The sequence below is a fragment of the Osmerus mordax genome, chromosome 21 (assembly GCF_038355195.1).
Source record: "Osmerus mordax isolate fOsmMor3 chromosome 21, fOsmMor3.pri, whole genome shotgun sequence".
NCBI lineage: Eukaryota > Metazoa > Chordata > Actinopteri > Osmeriformes > Osmeridae > Osmerus > Osmerus mordax.
Window position 1 is genome coordinate 10,266,376 of NC_090070.1, and position 18,876 is coordinate 10,285,251.

At 46.0% G+C, this 18,876-nt stretch overlaps 3 protein-coding genes and 1 long non-coding RNA gene across 7 annotated transcripts in view; 1 reads left to right on the forward strand and 3 right to left on the reverse strand.

Annotated features, from left to right (window-relative positions):
* kcnq5b (potassium voltage-gated channel, KQT-like subfamily, member 5b) overlaps nt 1-4,968 on the forward strand; it is a 77,702-nt gene extending 72,734 nt beyond the window's left edge. Inside the window, exons 12-16 of one of the 3 annotated variants that reach the window (XM_067259279.1) lie at nt 157-288; nt 539-646; nt 1,608-1,734; nt 1,919-2,062; nt 2,222-4,968. In XM_067259279.1, the coding sequence (XP_067115380.1) occupies nt 157-288; nt 539-646; nt 1,608-1,734; nt 1,919-2,062; nt 2,222-3,079 (1,369 nt within the window). In that variant the 3' untranslated portion in view covers nt 3,080-4,968. Of the gene's footprint in view, nt 1-156; nt 289-538; nt 647-1,607; nt 1,735-1,918 lie in introns of all 3 variants that reach the window. The other 2 variants (XM_067259277.1, XM_067259278.1) reach the window with 2 other exon arrangements.
* A 181-nt stretch (nt 4,969-5,149) lies between these two features.
* On the reverse strand, nt 5,150-10,126 carry eef1a1b (eukaryotic translation elongation factor 1 alpha 1b). The gene is made up of 8 exons (XM_067259736.1): nt 10,017-10,126; nt 8,773-8,937; nt 8,306-8,485; nt 7,824-8,120; nt 7,427-7,577; nt 6,803-7,059; nt 6,159-6,393; nt 5,150-5,954 (listed from the first exon to the last, which is right to left on the reverse strand). Exons 2-8 carry the CDS (start codon nt 8,914-8,916, stop codon nt 5,830-5,832), a joined length of 1,389 nt encoding a protein of 462 aa, XP_067115837.1. The 5' UTR covers nt 8,917-8,937; nt 10,017-10,126; the 3' UTR covers nt 5,150-5,829.
* Nucleotides 10,127-10,213: 87 nt separating this feature from the next.
* On the reverse strand, nt 10,214-15,455 carry LOC136965293 (NACHT, LRR and PYD domains-containing protein 14-like). Its single transcript, XM_067259387.1, has 10 exons — nt 15,425-15,455; nt 14,918-15,048; nt 13,091-14,818; nt 12,517-12,861; nt 12,103-12,270; nt 11,815-11,985; nt 11,545-11,718; nt 11,257-11,430; nt 10,814-10,987; nt 10,214-10,480 (listed from the first exon to the last, which is right to left on the reverse strand). The coding sequence occupies exons 2-10, from the start codon at nt 14,974-14,976 to the stop codon at nt 10,360-10,362; spliced, it is 3,114 nt and encodes a 1,037-aa protein (XP_067115488.1). The 5' UTR covers nt 14,977-15,048; nt 15,425-15,455; the 3' UTR covers nt 10,214-10,359.
* Nucleotides 15,456-16,618: 1,163 nt separating this feature from the next.
* Nucleotides 16,619-18,743, reverse strand: LOC136965499 (uncharacterized). Of its 2 annotated transcripts, none has more exons than XR_010879299.1 (4): nt 18,552-18,743; nt 17,120-17,273; nt 16,894-16,981; nt 16,619-16,808 (listed from the first exon to the last, which is right to left on the reverse strand). It is a non-coding gene; the product is annotated as an uncharacterized lncRNA (long non-coding RNA). The 2 variants fall into 2 exon arrangements; XR_010879300.1 differs by having other exon boundaries at nt 17,173-17,273; nt 18,552-18,735.
* Nucleotides 18,744-18,876: the final 133 nt, after the last annotated feature.

Below are 18,876 nucleotides of genomic sequence, written 5' to 3' on the forward strand. Positions count from 1 at the left end.
ACTTTCTTCAATTCAGTGCAGACAAAATGCAGCAAACCTTTACCCACGTTCAGATATCAGTTTCACTGATATTGTGCGGGTATAACACAGTGTTTAAAACATTCAAAAAGCTGTTAGGTGTTCTGAACCTTGAACCCGGTGGTGGTTCTGCTCCAGGATCATGAAGTTCCACGTGGCGAAGAAGAAGTTTAAGGAGACGCTCCGGCCGTACGACGTGAAGGACGTGATCGAGCAGTACTCCGCTGGACACCTGGACATGTTGTGCCGCATCAAGAGTCTCCAAACCAGGTAGGAATGGAAGACAGACTAACCCTGAATGCCACAGTGACGTTCAGTATCGCCATGGTAAAACCGCATCTGGGATGGTCACGGTGTACATTGTGGTAATATAACAATGTCAATTAATCGAAGTGTTGCTGCTTCACGCCACTGTGCAAGCCCTGCCACCAAACAGCCCAGTGTGTGTGTTTGTATGACAAGTGTGTGTGGCGTGTGTGTGTGTGTGTGTGGCGTGTGTGTGTTCCCTCTCCTCTTGCAGGCTGGACATGATAGTGGGGCCTCAGCCCCTCAGCAGCAGAACCAAGACGTTTTCCTCCCCCTCCTTGCCCATGTATTACAGCCAGGCCCGAAAGAACTCCTCTCAGGGGTCAGAATACCCCCACACACATCCCCATGGCAACGCTCATCTGGCCTCACACACACACATCCCCATGGCAACACTCATCTGGCCTCACACACACACACACACACACATCCCCATGGCAACACTCATCTGGCCTCACACACACATACACATCCCCATGGCAACACTCATCTGGCCTCACACACACACTTCTTATCTCCTCACACACACACTTCCCACGTCCTCCTGACACACACCTCTTATCTCCTCACACACGCACCACTTACACACCGCTCTGCTCTCATGTCACACACACTCTTTGCCTTCTTCCTACAGCTTTGCATGCAGACTTCCTGTGTATGTGTTTAACTTCCTGTCTCACTAACCAATGGGATATGATCTACAGAGAACTCTTGGGGTTACAAAGCTTGAGCTGGTTTTCTTCAAACAGGCTTGCTAAGGGATACATGTAGTATATTATTAACAATGATGTGTTTGTTGTTTGTGTAACAGAATTCGTGCATGGTGATTTATTTAGCTGATTAACTATTCTCTTTCAGCCTGTCTGTAAAAACATTTTCACTCTCACTGGATTTTGAGACATTTGAAACATTCTCAAAAGAACAAAGTGCTGCCCTCATGAGGTTGACAGTTAAAACTACACATCGTTTGACAGTTAGAGGCTGTAGAAAGCTCCTTGAAATGAATGCTTCAATATGCTTTTTAAATCCAGTGGAGACACTTAACCTTAAACTGTTCTTTCTTTATTTCACTCTTATACAACGGTGCCTGTATTCCTTTTAATATCTTCTCTCCCAATCATGACTGTAAGCAGTGGACTAATAAAAACGTTTCTATGGTTTCCTCTGAGGGCCACTGTGTGTAATGAATCAGCACTTTCACTCACGTAATTATTTTTGGTGTGTGTGTATGCATGCTGGCTGCTGTACGTGTGTGTGCGTGTGTGTGTGTGTGTGTGCTGCAGAGTGGACCAGATCCTGGGGAAGGGTCAGATCCCTCTGGATAAGAAGATCAGGGACAAGCTGCTGTCTGATGGAGACCTCCTGGAGGACATGAGCATGCTGGGAAGAGTCTGTAAAGTGGAGCGACAGGTGGGTCTTTGATTTCATACTTCCCACGCATCCTTTCATCTTCTCCACTTTGGTTCTTATAAGGAGCTCGAAAGAAATTCACATTTTCCCGTTATGACGATTTGCTTTCTTACCTAACTTTCTTTCTGTCTTTCTCTCTTCCTGCCTTCTTTCTTGTCTTCCTTCATGTCCTCCCTCACCTTAGGTCCAGTCTATAGAGTCCAAGCTGGACTCCCTGCTGGACATTTACCGCCAGGTCCTGCGCAAAGGCTCCTCCTCGGCCCTCGCCCTCTCCTCCTTGCCTCTGTTTGAGCTGGAGCAGACCTCAGACTACCAGTCCCCCACCCAGGTGAGTGGTCTGGGGGGAGCCCCCGGTGGGTGTGTTCCGCGTTCCTCCACCACCCTCTCCCGGGGTCTCCACCTCATTCTGGCCCCGCACAATGAACTCGCCCTCAACCTCAACGCCTCGCCCCCGTCTTCACCTCTTCCTCATCATCATCATCCTCAGCCTCCGCCCACGCCGGACAGTGGGAACCCCGGGGCCGGGGGGGTGACTCCGCCCGTCTTCAGCCCCAGAAGCCTCACCCCAGTTGGAGATGGAGGCCACGGGGGCTTCCCCACCCTGGCAAGACCTCCGCCACCGCCTCCCCACGCAAACAGCCGAACATTGTGCCCCAGCAGCACGCCCTCCAGGTCGGAGAGGGAATTGGGGGACTTCTGTGGCATGCTGGGGAATCCGAGAGAGGACGGTGGTGTTCTGGAACCAGACCAGGGCCTAGGGCTGGACCTGGGGCTAGGCCTGGGTCTGGAGCGGCCTGAGCGCGTTCGGCTGGCTGGCGCTAGCGGTAGCAATGGCAAGCTCAACGCCAAGGAAGAGGGCTCCTGGAGGACACACGTGAGCCTGGAGATGGAGCCCCTGGTTCCCCTGGCCTTGAGCCACTGCTCCAAGCCCAGCACGGTGGACCGAAGCCTGGGGAAATCCATATCGGTGCAGGACCTGATGCATGCCACCCCAGGGGGGAGGTCCAGCCTGGACAGCCAGCCCAGCCTAAGCCTGTCCTCCCCCAGCCCCAGTAGCCAGGACTCCCCCACCGGCTCCCACGGCAGCCGGGACCCCGGAGGGGGGGGAGGGGCGTGGCGGGAGGAGGACCTCTTTATCAGCGACAAGGACGTGGAAACGCGAGGCTTTGACTTCCTGTCCCAGGGGGCCCCCACCGAGGCTCCGTCCTCCTACTCCTCAGAACTCCTGAGGACGGGGGCCGCGGGGGCGGAATCCAATCGGAGCCTGGCGAGCGGGCACACGTCCACGCCCCCCTCGGCAGGGAGCACTGATTCTCTGAGCCTGCCGCATGTACGGCTAAAATAGACACGCCCCCCCCCCCCCCCCCCCCCCTTCATGGTGCCACTGACGGAGCTTTTCTTACACAGAAAGGCTTTTTATTACTTCTAAATGAACGGGGGGTCCTCTTTGTTTTTACTTTCACGTCGATTCATTTGATACGGCATAGTATTTTTCATACATGTTGACCAGACATGACATATCATTGCATGAGTCAGTCTTTGTAAAAGATAACATTTAAAAGGTTTGTAAAAAAAGAGTTAAGAGAGGAAGTGTAAACTAGTTAAAAGGGGGCGATGTACAAAAAAAAATCTACCTAAATGCTAGAAAAACTTGATTGAGACAATGGAGATTGATTATGGGATTTTCACACGTTGCATGAGCACTGCATGTTTTCAGTCCAAAGTACAACCTACCCAGATGTCTTCAGTCTGAGACGAGGAGAAATGTCTTCACACGAACGGGCATCTTTGCATTGTGCAAAGCCTTACGCCACATTATTTTAAAGACCTTCTGATCGATTACGTTAGATGCTTAAATGCCAGGCAAAGTACCATTGCTATGAACACTATTAGCTTAGCCTCTGTGTTGAATGCTTACAACATTATCCTCTATTACTTTACTAGATTTCCACAGGTGGCCATCTTGAGAAAGAAAATGAATGTTGCTTTAGCTAGACCCAGTTGTCACTTTCCCTGTTCTTTGGAGATCACTCGAGTCACTCAAAATTAACTTTACAAAGTATACAAATTACATTACAAAATGCAGTTTTATCATTTAAAAAAATCCAGGCCAGTAGTAAATAACATAACACACAAACACAAAGAATCTGGTATTTTACATGTGACAATATTTCAGTGCCCGCTAGCTGCTATAGACGGTCCAAGGTACAACCAATCGTAAAACAGGGAGGACAAGCTGCTAACAACAAATAAGAATTATGCACCTGCCGCTTTTCTGCCCGGCAACTACGGTGTCAAAACATTTTGAATGTCATTCATTGGTGGAAAATTCTGTGTCTCAAACAAATACGTAAAAGTGAGAAACTTGTTTAAAACTTTTTTTTATAAACATGGATATTTGTTACCCTTTTTTAAATTATATACTGTAAAGTCTTATTATTTCAGGTGGTGTTCTCAATTCAAAAGTCAGGCTTTAACAGATGACGTTCTGTTAACAGACTATAGTGTGAAATTAATTTTGCTAATGTTGAAATGCTGTAGAATGTGTGTATATACACATATGCTCATCTGTAGAATATTTTGCACAGTCTGGCAGTGTGAAATAATTATGCTAAATGACTTGCTCTTTTCAATAAAATGGTACAGTGACAGGTACAACAGGTAAAGGACCATGGATGTCTATTATAATCTATCATTATATCATAAAATACTAACAGGAAAGTGTAATGGGTGTTCTTACACCCAAAGAGGGAAATAAGGCCCACAACTATCATCAGAAAAATGCATTTACACTCCTTTAAAGTTTACCACCAAAGGTTTCACCTGAGTAAAGAATACATGGTGCCTTGCTTATAAAGTTTCATCAATTTCCATATTTGATCGCTTGGGTTGGTTTTGTTGGAGCTGAAATGGGCTCGCATACTTGAGTATCTGTCCTCCCTTGTATAATATCTGTTTTGGAATTTATTGTCTTTTACATTTTTTATTCATAGATTATTGTATTAGTATATGATAAAACTGGCCTTGAAATATGTCAACATACTGTGTCATTATAGTAATTTATTTAAAGTAAGTGCACATACACAGAAGCCATCCTTTCAGTGGACTCAGTTTCATGTTCTAAAGCCTATTATATTATGTAAATGCAAATGATCTTTTATTCTCATACATCATTAAAAAAAAAAGATTCTGACTGAAGATATCGTTTCTGTTGTCACAGTTCATTTGCTCCATGTGGTTCAATATATTATTGACTGATTGCATTTTGTCTTTTATTATAACATTAAACAGGAACCCTCTTGCGTTCCAAAATACATAATTGATCGATATTGTTGATTCTTAAACACATCACGTCTGCATCCAATTATTGTTCTAAGTATCCAATGTATTAACAGAAAAAAAGAAACTATTTTCATGTTTTAAAATGTTTAATGTTATGCAGATAGGCTCACAACGAACATCTGATAAGGTGCAGAACTGGGAACAGTATCAATAAAGTTTTACAGTGCGAGTGCGAGGAAGCTTAAGCCGGACAAAGTCACACAGTCAACAATTATTTCCTGATTTTTTTCAAGACTTGAGTTTTGGAAGTTGCCTTTTTAGCAGTTAAAGTGCACTAAGAGCATGCAAAAAGCCAAACTAACACAGGCCAGACAGCATATATCCTATTAGACAAAGTTATTGCAACAATAAACAAACTAAAATGTATGTAACGTTATCACTCAGTTACAATCAGCTATAGCTATAGACTGCTAGCTAACCGCAAACAAACACTGATTAGCGTAGACTGATTAGCGTCTAACTACAACAGCAAATGAGAAAAGGAGAGAGTTTCACTGGACTTCCCTTCACATAACCATAGTTCAACTTTGTTGTGTGTAAACAGCGTCAGAATAAACAACAACAAAAACAGTTAGGACACTTCCTCCTTCAACCGTTTACCAGTGTAAGGCCTGTGTCATTTTTTTTCCTTCGACGGCTCTTTCGATGCATTGTGATAATAGACCAGACTTTGACTATGGCGTGTGGGAAGGGCGGGGCAGGGGGGTTTCTGCAACCGGGGCGAGCGTTGGGGGCGTTAGCCCAGCACAACGTTCATTTGGTCTTCTGGGCCTTTTGGGCGGACTTTGTGACCTTGCCGCTGGTCGCGGCTTTCTTCTCCACGGCTTTGATCACGCCCACCGCTACCGTCTGACGCATGTCGCGCACCGCAAAGCGCCCTGTGGAATGGGAGGCTTGTGTTAAAAAACAAGGATGTTTAAAAAAGAAAATAAATTAATAGCAAGTTCAATTCAGTGCAATTCTGTAACGTTTAGGATTTCCCCTGTGAAACCCTCTAGGGGGAACCTGTTTGTATCATCGAAAGAAATGCACCGTATTGGTGTCAGCCTTCCGTTCACGTTTTGAGGCTGTGCGGCACTCACCGAGAGGAGGGTACTCGGAGAAGCTCTCGACACACATGGGTTTCCCCGGGATCATGTCCACGATGGCGGCGTCCCCGGACTTGAGCGCCTTGGGGTTGTCCTCCAGCTTCTTTCCTGAGCGGCGGTCAATCTTCTCCTTGAGCTCGGCAAACTTGCAGGCGATGTGGGCGGTGTGGCAGTCCAGCACGGGGGCATAGCCAGCGCTGATCTGGCCTGGGTGGTTCAGGATGATCACCTGCCAAGACACAACCATATATATTGAGTTAGCACTAAACTTGCTAACGCTAATAATTAAATGTGTGTCGTTGCTATCAGCAAGGCACACTATTGTTATTTCACATATACTGTATTATTATTCGTACCCTAACTTGACCCTCAGTTTTTGCACTATGTACACATGAAAGGTGTCCTAATGTACATCTTGTTCCCAAAAGTGTTGCTATTACTTTCTGGAAGTTTTTGTTGCACGGTTTACAAAATATTTAAGTTTTGTGGAAAAGTATTGCTATCGCTAGCCAGCTGTCACAAATGTCAGAATGTCACAAACCAGTGCATGTTAGAATCAAAGTATACAGTGTCTTTAGTCAGTTTTCATCATTTCAGACTTCATAAGATTTTGCCCAATAAATTGTTATTTTCCAGACCTGAGCGGTGAAGTTTGCTGCCTCCTGCGGTGGGTCGTTCTTGCTGTCACCCGCCACGTTGCCACGGCGAATGTCTTTGACGGACACATTCTTGACATTGAAGCCTACGTTGTCACCAGGCATCGCCTCCGTCAGGGCCTCGTGATGCATCTCCACAGACTTGACCTCAGTGGTAATGTTGACGGGGGCAAAGGTCACAACGATACCAGGCTTCAAGACCCCTGTTTCCACACGGCCCACTGGTACTGTGCCAATACCTGGAAAAGAATGGAGAAAACACACGTAAAAAAAGAAATTTTTTAAATATGTCACGATGTAAAGTGTCTTCTACCACACTACTTGTGAATCTTCCAGTTTGACACAGAAAAAGAAGAGATTAGCATTTGCATTTAGCACAACGATGAACTAGAACTGTTTTTTTGTTTGTTTTTTACAATAGGCCTCACGCACTTGTTTCCAATCTCAAGAGGGCCATAATCTCCAGGGAATCTCATCCTTTCCAATCACCGAGGTATTTTCAGACTCATAACTTCCAAATGGCACGGCCTCTACACAGCACGGATCTACAACATACGGCTCCCTTACCCCTCCGAGCTAATCCCCCAACCCCCCGGGGGGCCTCACCTCCAATCTTGTAGACGTCCTGCAGCGGCAGGCGTAAGGGCTTGTCTGTGGGTCGGGAGGGGGGCTGGATGGCGTCCAAGGCCTCCAGCAGAGTGGTGCCAGACGCATTACCATCCTTCCGGGTGATCTTCCAGCCCTTGAACCAGGTCATCTACACAGTCGGGGGGATGATGGTACAAGGGGGAAGGGGGATAGTTCACAATATTTCGACCGACAGTCCAAGCCTCTACCATACAGTTATCAAGGATAAGTATGTAAAAAAGGTTGAAACTTAATCATTGAAACCAGCTAAACCAACTACAATACAATCTTTAAAAAAAGGTCTGACTACCGCTCGACCCAAACAAAATTGCACTTCAAATGACACTATGAATCTTGGCTTTGTCTTTTAACGAACATTAGGGCTGGCCTCCAGCATGTTGTCTCCGTTCCAGCCCGAGATGGGCACGAAGGCCACCGTGTCTGGGTTGTAGCCAATCTTCTTGATGTAGGTGCTGACTTCCTTGACGATCTCCTCGTAGCGCTTCTGGCTGTAGTTGGGCTCGGTGGAGTCCATCTTGTTGACGCCCACGATGAGCTGCTTGACCCCCAGCGTGTAGGCCAGGAGGGCGTGCTCCCGGGTCTGGCCGTTCTTGGAGATGCCCGCCTCGAACTCTCCCACGCCCGCCGCCACGATCAGCACGGCGCAGTCCGCCTGTGGCGGGAAGAGAGGCAGCCAAGGAAAGACTTTTTGCTTCTCTGCAAAGATTTGATCTAACCATGTTTTCCGATTACTGGAAGGAAACAATGTTGTATTTCATGTCTCTTGGTTTTCTCTTTCTCTTTACACACTCTTTCACTTCCCTCCCCCCCCTCTCTCTTTCTTTCCTATACCTATACCTGCGATGTGCCAGTTATCATGTTCTTGATGAAGTCCCTGTGTCCTGGAGCATCGATGATGGTGACATAGTACTTGCTGGTCTCAAACTTCCACAGGGAGATGTCGATGGTGATACCCCGCTCGCGCTCTGCCTTCAGCTTGTCCAGCACCCAGGCATACTTGAAGGAGCCCTTCCCCATCTGTAGGTGTGAGAAAAACAAACACTCGATATGATTTCAAAAGTGCACTCTCGCTCGCTGTGGAAGAGTGGTTCACATATTCACTGCGCGTTTCCTGCTTTGTATTTTGGACAGTGTAGGACACCGCATTCCGTGATCTACGAGTCAAGCTGTGTCGTGGTGGTCGTCGTCGTGTCATCGCCTTATCGATCAAATCAAAAGGTAAGGACTCCGGAGACCCATGGAGCTGAATCGTGTTCGATCGAGCTGGCTCGGTGACCTCTTTCCTCGCATCGTCTGGGTCCTACCTCGGCCGCCTCCTTCTCGAACTTCTCGATGGTCCTCTTGTCGATGCCGCCACACTTGTAGATCAGGTGACCCGTGGTGGTGGACTTGCCCGAGTCGACATGGCCGATCACCACGATGTTGATATGAAGCTTCTCTTTCCCCATCGCTGCTCACTAGACTAGCCCCTGGGGGGGTAAATGATCTTGGATTAAGTGCTGGAGGGGAAATAGTGCATGAGTTAATATAAGGTGCTTATATTTATATGGAAGAATTCTGCATTTAAATGTGTTTGTAAAATATAAGCCCAATTTATGGTTGCATTGTTTGTTTGGGTAACCTGTTTGCTAAGCAACGTAAAGGGCTCGACACCAACCGTTGCCTCAAGTCTGCTACACACCTAATGTGTATTCTCTCTCACACACACACCTGCTTATTTTACACACAGGGGACTTCTCCATTTGCAGCTTCATTGTCATGAGATCCCCAACAGTCAGACAAGGTGACTAAAGTTTCACTCAGTTCGTCTGCCTCCATTTTGAGTTAGGCATTGTTAAGGACCGTCAGCGAGGTAAGGAGGGAGAAAGCAGCCATGTTTGTGCGGGTATTCTCCTCTCGTGTTTGAGATCCCCCCCCCCGCTCACAGCACCAGGAGGGTGCACCAGTGGACGGGCTGGTGAATATTTCATAGGAAGTTATCATAGACAATGACCCCACCGGTCGACATGAGAAGCCCCTCCTCTTACCGACAAAACACATCTGCCCCTGTTCATTTCCAATGACTTCATGTCATTAGGTGACAAGCATCATTACTGAACGACACATTACAAGTGCAAACGTTGAGGCCTAGTACATAATAAGTGAGACGCATTTTGTAAGCCCGTATGCTGTATTACCAATTATAGCAGATGATGGGTAATTATGGCAATGCCATTCATCTAATATGATCACCATCCGAGCCTTTTCATTTAATATTTGATAACTACCTTTACATGCCAGTGGGTGTTTGCACCCTGCTCTGAAACTGCGCCACATCGCCGAGGCACCAACTCCGCCTTGTCCCAATGCAGACAGTACACAGAGAGCCGCGATAATTGTACTCACCACATGGAAATCATGCAGAGATGTATTCAAGCCGCGAGCTTGCATGTCCCTATTACGTAACATGCATTCACATCCAACAACCGTATCAGTTCAGCACACACATACAAATGTCGACATATCTTGGCGTTACTTCGAGTTATTGAAAATATTATCAGTATCCTACCTGTGCGAATGTCCTTGTGTATTTTGGGGATAGTGCAATTGCGCAGATGCTGCCCGCTGTATTTATAGGTACGCAGCAGGGGGTTCTTATATTGGTGTCGCTCACGTCATTACTTGAACCCCCTCTTATAGAAGTTAGTGTTCCTTACCGCTAGATGGTGCTATTGCACTGTAATTGTCAATCATCACACAACCCCACATAGGAAAACCGTTTAACTCAGAAAATTATACAGATGCAGTTTGCAGTCTTATAAAATATGCAAATACTCTACAATGCAAAAACATTACCGATTTTCAAATGACAAACATGTTACAGTTTTGTGCACAAAAGTTTCTTAAACAGTTTAACAAAAACAAAATGAAGTCACTCTGTTCATGGATGCTTCTCGTTGCTTCGTCTTGCTTTCAAAGACACAACATCCCGGCACGGCCTCGCCACAGACTTCCTCCAGCTCCCCCTCGATGCTGAAAAGTAACCCAAACGTGAGGAACACAACCAGTGGCGAAAATCTGCTGTAAATTTTGGGGGACACAATTATATGACATTTTTCTCATTACTGCTGTAACACAGCCTACATTGTTATATGTGAAATGTATATTATTAATATTATTGAAAGTTCCTTATGTTTACAGTGATTTATTTGGGGGGGGGGGCAAATCATTTTTACCAGGATGGGGGGTCCCCCCGGGATTTCCGCCTATGAATACAACGGACAACCAACTCAAGGATTGTTACAGTGAGCTACTATGAAAACGAAAGGGGGAGAGGGGGGGGGTTTCGGTGTCTCCAGTACTCACTCTAGGACAGCCATCTTGAAGCTCCGGTCCTTCTTGAAGCTGGTGAGGATGGGAATGGCCACCTCTTTGAACTGGTTGCCCATCAGGTGGAGCTCTGTCAGGTGTGAGGGGTTGGCCTTAATGGCCTCTCTCAGATATGTGAAGCTCAACATGGTGAGAGCACAGCTTCTCAGTCTGCATTCAAAGAGACGGACAATGACTACAATTCCAAACCCGTTCCAAGGGTTGTGAGACTTTGCTGATGTTATGAACACAAGTTCCCCCCCCCCCCCCCCCCCCAAATGTCCCAGTTAACATTTATATAAAATGCAAGGCATTACATAAGATATTATTAATTGAATTATGAAATGCCCTTTCAGCCAGTAGACATTCTACACTTTCACCTAATTGTGACGTGACTATTCACATTTGATGGAACGTTTCGAAGAGATGGGAGACCTTACAGCAGTATTTCCAGTTTGCAGACAGGCAGGCTGAGGCCATCACAGAGCAGCTTCACACCCTGGTCCTGCAGGTCGTTGTTGCTGAGGTCCAGCTCTCTCAGCGTGCACGGGTCCTTCACCAAGCCCTCGACCAGCCACGCGCAACTCTTCTCCGTCAGGTGGCAGTCATTCAGCCTGGAGAGAAAGGAGAGGGTGACGGTGGAAATGGGGTCAAATCTGTACGCCGTGTCTCACCCCATTTTCGACGGGGTAACCTCGAAAGGCACACGTTACTTTATTTTCCTTTACCTGAGGATCTCTAGTTGATTGTGTGGACTCTTTAAAATGGGAGCTAGCTTGCTCACGCCGGCGTCGCCAAATTTATTTCTGCTCAGGTCAAGGTGTTTCAGGTGCTCGGGGTTCGAGCGCACAGCGTTGGTCAGGGCCTCACAGCCTTTCTCAGTCATCTCACAGCTGGCAAGACTGAGGTCAGAATGAAAAGCAACAAAGAGTTGGGAGCGAGAAACAAAATGACAGAGAATGAGAGATACAAACACCGGGATGGGAAGATTGTCTTACTTGAGTGTCTCTATTTGACATTTGGGATCCACCAGGGCCTTGCAGAGATTGCTGATCCCGACATCCTTCAGAGGGTTGCTACTCAAGTTCAGGACTTTCAGGGAAGAGATGAAATTCCGAAAGTCCCCAAGCATACTACAGGCCTTCTCTGTCAGTTTACAATGGCACAATCTGAGAAAGAGAAATATACATTTGAAATTCTCTGCACATTTGAAGAAAATAATAATACAAATAAAAAAAAGTTTATGGAAAAATCGATGACAGGATGGAAACAGAGTAAATACTCACTCAAGCTTCACTAGTTCAATTCCATTTAGTGATCTTAGGACTGTTGCGAGGCCATGGTCTTCAATGTTGTTGATGCTCAAATCAAGCTCTTTGAGTTTGCTACAAAACGAATCCAAAACGGCAGCTAGTTTCCGACAGGCTCCTGCATCCACTTTGCAATACGAGAGGCTACAAAAGAGACGGAGCCAATCAGAGCACATTGTTGTCATTTACAGTTCAGCCTAGACCATGTGAACATGCATGTTCATACAGGTAAGAAACGTCGTTAGTATTTCTCAAGCAAACCTCTGGAAAATCTGCAGGTGAAACGATCCAACATGTCATAACATGTCATTTAAACGGACAATCTAGCGACATGGGAAACGACACACAGATTTGATATTTTGTTCTGAAAAAAACACGCTGTGCACTTACTTCAGTGAGCACAGCTCACTATCGGGGGAGATCTTCTCATCGCTGAGACGACTCAAGCCCTCCCTGCCGACGTCGTTCCCGCTTATGTCCACCTCCTTCAGGCACCGATTGGACCTGAGTATCAGGCTCAGGACCCCCCAGCCGTCAGGGGGGATTTTGCTCCCGGACAGACACAGCTTCTCCAGTCGACAGTTGCGGTCCTTTATGCCTTTGTTGAGCGTCCACAGGCCCTGCTCTGTGATGTTGTTGAAGCCCAGGTCGAGCTCTCTCAGGTAGGACGTGTCCGAGCCCAGGATGGTGGCCAAGGGCTCGCAGCAGTTGTCCGTCAGGTTACAGAACCGTAAACTGGGGAGAGAGAGAAATGAGGGGGGCGGGGAGGGCCAAGTTGCTACTTTCCATAAACATACCTTGCTTGAAACCTAACATACGTGGCTTTGTTTGGCCACTGCCACTGGAACGAAGGGTCATATATTTGACCAAAAGATGACTTGGCGATAAACACCTAGGTTATGACGGGGAAACGCCATCTTAGCAATGGACGTTACACTAGAGAACGCCACGACTGTGCCCTTACAAAGCTTTCCTGGTAGCCGCGATCGCCGGGAGACATCCGATGATCGCCGTGTCGGACGAGGCCGACACGTTCAGCTCGAAGACGTCCTGCCCCCCCGCCATGGCCAGCACCTGGTAGGCCAGGAAGGCCCACTCCACGGCCGTGTACCGCGAGTTGGTCGGCGCCCTCCGGGTGTTGAGGTAGCGCATCACCTGCTGCCGCAGGGTGTCGTAGTCCAAGTCGTCGAGGCAGTACAGCAGGTTGATGCACCTGTCCGACGTGGGGTTCTCCAGGAGCTTGTCCTTGACGTGCTCCACCACCATGAAGGCGTACTCGTCCGTCCTCGCGTAACAGCGGGCGGACACCCACTCTCGGGCCAGCGCCACCACGAAGCGGAGGAAGATGTCCAGCTGGCCGTTGCGGCACGCCAGGGTCTTCTCCACGTTCTTCTTCAGGACGGGCGTCTTCAGCAGGGTGTCCACGGGGTCGTCGCCGGCAGAGACGGCCATCCGTTCGGACGTGTGGACGACGGCGGACGCGGCGAGGTACTCCAGCATGCTCAGGTGGGTGAAATGGAAGACGGCGCTTTTGTCGGCCCCGAGCGCTTCCCTCATGACGAGAGGGTTGGCCCTGGCGAACTCGGACGCGGCGCCGGCAGTGACGTTGAGCTCTTTGAGGTCTCCCTCGTACAGGATCGTGTTGCCTTTCTCCAAGAGCTTGAGGGCGAACCTTTCGAGTTTCGAGACGGTTTCCCGGTTTCCCGGCGACATGTGGGGCACATCGAACAGCAAGCTGTAGACGTGAGTCAGATTTGATAAGGTATACTTCAGTCTGCAGTCACATTCTGCTTTGGGAAGGTTCTTGGTGAAAACCCAGGCGCAAATGCAGGAGATGAGGGGTATCTGGCAGAGAACGTCAAGACGCTTGTGCCTTTTCAGACACGAGATCACTTTGTCTGCCAGCTCTTTATCTTGAATCGCTTTGTCCCAGAACTTGTCCTTCTGTGCATCATTGAAGCCGTGGATTTCCGTAACCTTGTCAATGCATTCGATGGGGAGGCGGTTGGCGTTGCACTTTCGTGATGTTATCCAGATGTGGGCAAAGGGAAGAAGTGTATCTTTTTGGATGAGGTTTGTCAAAAGGCAACCCACAGAGGACAACTGTTCGACTTTGGTCACTTTCTTGGTTTTCTTAAAGTCTAAAGTCAGACGACAGTCATTGAAACCGTCAAGGACAAACCAGACTTTGTAGTTTTCCAAGTTAGGAATTCCAGGTTGTTCCAGTTCTGGGTACACTATATAAAGTAGGTCCAGTAAGCTCAGTCTCTTTTTCTTCAGCAGGTTGAGCTCCCAAAAAGAGAGCAGGAACACTAACTGGACATCTTGGTTGGCTTTACCCTCAGCCCAGTCCAGAACACATTTTTTAACGTGTGTACTCTTGCCTGAACCCGACACCCCTATCGTCAGCAAAGTTCTGAAATGTCTCACTTTACATCCACACTTAAAGATGTCAGCCGTGGGGAATTTCTCAGGGGTCGGTTTGGGCGCTGGGCTCCAGTTGAATTCTTCGACTATCCTAAACTCATGACGGTACACATCCTCAACTTTACGGGGTCGAACTACCAGGTCTGTGCGCACTATGGGAAATCTTCCTTCTTCTGAGTTTTTAATTTTCAGATATTGATACTTTTTCTTCAGGATGGCTTTGAGCTTGGTTTGGATTTCTACTAATTCTGGGAAGTCAGACTCCCTGTCAAAAGAAAAACAAAATGGTTGTATCTCTTCCCGAAATTGATCCTTGTTATATATCTGCTAAATGTTTTCAGAAGCTAACAGATTAATATCTTACCTTTGCTCAGATGAACTTTGAGGTTTGCGACATTGAAACAGTTTACTGGTAACGCTCATATTGTCCAGCAGGGTGTCAGTTGAGGAAGTGTCCAAATATCTACACGGCTTGTCGAACGTCAGTCTCTCGTACTGCCAAGGTAAATCCAGAACTAAACTTTTAGTTATTTCCTTGTAAATACCATAAGTACAAATACTGTTACACACGACAAGTAAACATTAACATAAACTGAAAAAAATGATACGATTGCCCAGTACATGTTGCATGAACCACGGCGTGCATTGTAAAACTAGGAAGTAACGTTACGATAACTATCCAGCCTCCAGGTTGATTCAACCATCCCTCTCAAGAAGTAGCTAGAAGTCCATACAGTGTAGGCTATCATTAATACAACAACAAAAATACATTAACAGCTGTCACGAATTAGACATTTTGCTCGGTTAAATTAGTCATCCAAGTAGATTATACACTTCTATGTACACGCTGTACTGTGGTGATGTATCTTACCTGTTCGTCTGGGTGAATCTGAAGTTGTGAACTCGTGGTGTTCCTTTCCCCACAACTTGACTGCTTAAGAAAATGCAGTATGTTGCCACCTACTTTGAGGGAGGGTAACTGCATCTCCAGCGTGCGACGTCGCTCCAAAATTACAGAAAATGATCTTTGTGGGTCTTCTCTCGATTTAAATTTAAACATGTATTAGCTAAGCGTTTTTCATCAAAGTAATGTTTTAGTGAAATACGTTAACAGACACAAACTACATTTAGTTGACTGTGTAGCCTGCAACAGCGATACCAACCTGTTCTGAAGTCTTAGATGCGGCAGGGGCAGAAATTAAACAGTAACGTTAAAACTGTCTCAAGTTGGAAGAATTTTTCATATCAAGATGCAGACAAAATATAATTTCCAGTTCCAAGTCTTAATCATTTGATGTTGTATTGATGTTGTATTGTATAGGATTCTAAGAGACTGCTACCACCCATCCTTCAGTCTCTACCCAGTTGCCTTCTGGCAGGCGCTACCGAAGAATTCGGTCCCGCACAAGCAAACTGGACAACAGTTTCTATCCAAGGGCCATCAGGCTTCTGAATGGACATTCATATGGACATTGATACATTTCTCACTAGCCACTTTACACTGTCACGTTCAGCTACTGGTTGCACTATCAGCAATTTTGCACTTTGTCTGTTCAGAGATTCCATTTCCTGTTCTATCCCTTCTTTCAGCTCATCATTATCATTCTGTGTGTAGGGTGACATGTGAGGAGCCTGCTGAGGTTACTGGTTGACGTGTCCTCAGAGGACGCATCTGCTGCTGTCACGCGAGCCTCGCGCTGCCTGCTACTGAGGGACCACACTACCAAGGGAAAAGTACAGGTGTGTGTGTGTGTGTGTGTGACATGAACGTAGCTGGGAAAAGGTATATGTGGAGATCTCACAGCGAACTTGATGGTTGTGTTCTGTTGTTCCAGACTCTTCTACAGAACGTGGACTGTGGCTGTGCCAGTGCTCCTGTGCTTTGCTGCGTACAGATGGTATCCCAGAGACATCAACACTGCTTGATGAGCTACTACCTCCTATACCAGACTTGGGAGCCAGAACTACCACCAGACCCTGTGCTGGGGGGCCAGAACTTCCATCAATGTGCTGGATCAGGAGCAGGACATGTTGTACTGTGTATATTAAGTTTACTAAAGACTGATTCTGCCTTAGAACATGTTTATTTCAGATCATTACATACAATAAAAACTATTCAACCAATAACTTAGCAAAGGCTAAGTCCATTTTTTGTTGTTGGTAAAAATGCAGGAGGAGTTTGAGAGCACGTACAGGGGGGTGTTTTTAGGCCGGAATTGCTCAGGTCAGAAGATTATTTGGACTGGGTCCATGTCCTAAATGAATCAGGAAAGGAGAGACGTTCAAAACAATGTTCAAGACAACATTAAACTAAATGCCAATTATTAACGACCATATTACCTTTAGGCTGACGAGGAGCGTGGCTCCTCGATGCAAACAGGCTGTTTTCCAGAGCCTTTTCAAATGCATGGATGGAGAGGTCTCCATACTGTAACAAACGCACAACAACATGATTAACACACAAGTTGTGTAGAGGACAATGCTCTTACCTCCTTTTCTCTCTCCGTTCCACTTTCCTGCTGAGGGGAAACATTTGTCAGGATGACAAATTGCATATTTAACTTACATAAACTTCAGGGTGCCAAGCTTGTGTTCAGACCAGATGGTATGGTTGCTTACTGTCAGATGAGGTACTGAGTGATCTTGATGAAGCGAGGCCAAAAGATGAGGTTTTCATGCATCTGGTCCAGGGCCTTCTCATAGTTCTTACTCGACTTCACCTGAGAGAGACACGACCAAATGATGGAGACGTCATCTACCTGCGTACCAAAACACAACTCTACTGTGTCGCGGGAAAAGCTGCTCTCTCAATAACCTTCAAGTACAGGAAACAGTTTTGAGAATTACATTTCATCTCCAGACTCTCTGAGGCAGCAGTAATTTACGGAGTTAGATTAGTTTCATCATTCACAAACAAACGTAACGTAATTCACAAATAAAGGTCACGAGATTCAAGATCTTTGAGCCCATTACATTTGTTTGCAACCTGACGAACACCAGTTACAAATCCCTGGATTTCTTTAACTTTCCTGACACGCTTAGATTCAGAAATGCAATTTTTCTAAAAGATATTCTCTGCAGCCCATCAGATGTCTATTCCAATTTTAGCCAATCACATTAACGTGTCTATGTGGACTACAAAAACCTGCCATAATAAGGGGCAATGTCGCCTAGAAACATGTAGATGAAATATTGCTTGTTAATCTTATTAAACCGATTATCATACGTGATTGAATATTCTTGATAATGGCAGGATCCATGTTTAGTCATTTTAAGTGTTGCCTCGGCTAACGTTTAGCAAGCTAGCTGTGATTGCCTAAAATTGGAAGAGATATATCTGATAGGCTGCAGAGAATATCTTTTAGAAAAAAAGCATTTGTAAATCTGAGCGCGTCAGTAAAGTTACAAAAAACCACACACAAATGCAAGGATTTGTAACTCGTGTTCGTCAGGTTGCAAATAAATGTAGGCCTACTGGGGTCAAAGTTGAATCGCGTTACATTTGTTGGTGAATTATGAAACTAATCTAACTCCATAGTAACTATGTATTATCTAAAGACAAACAAACATAACTACACGTTTAGTATCATTAGAAAACAACTTGCCATTTTGCTCTCTGATGGTTGCACAAGCCTGTTAACGTTGAACTAATTCCTAACTAAGTCCTAGATAACTTATAGGTACGAAACATGTCAGCTTCTAACATGCATTTGGATACAGTAGCTGGTTAGCACACAGACGAACCCATCATTTTACCGCTGTTTCATAGGCATTCATGTTTGCTGGTTGAGATTTAAGGACCCAATTAAAACATATCTGAAACCGAATATGGCTACCGGGGAGTTAACCAACACGGGACTTTAAATTCCCCAATGAATATGTTAGTTATTAATCGGGGAATATAAAGCGTAGCGATAGTATCGCTACAGTACGCTAGCTAGCAAACGGAGAAATCGACTAGTTTAGTTAGTCCTGCACACACCATTGGAGTTACTTACGTCGTTGTGCTGCATTTTCAAATCCTTTTCAACGTGTCGTTGACGGCTTCTTGGCTGTTTCAACTGTCGATAAAATAACAAAATATAAATTGTAATGAAATATTTATTTTAGGTTTTGAGTCAGTGAAGCCACGACATGACATCAAGAACGCCGACATTTTTTTTTGAGTGCCACAATTTTTCTTCTGAGGGTAAACTACGGCACATTACAGCCAATGATGAATTATCGCCACCTAGTGCTGGGCGGCCTAAGTGTTCCATAACCTCAAAAATACATATTGCTATCTTACTACTTTCTACATTACTGCTTTACCACTGGCACCTG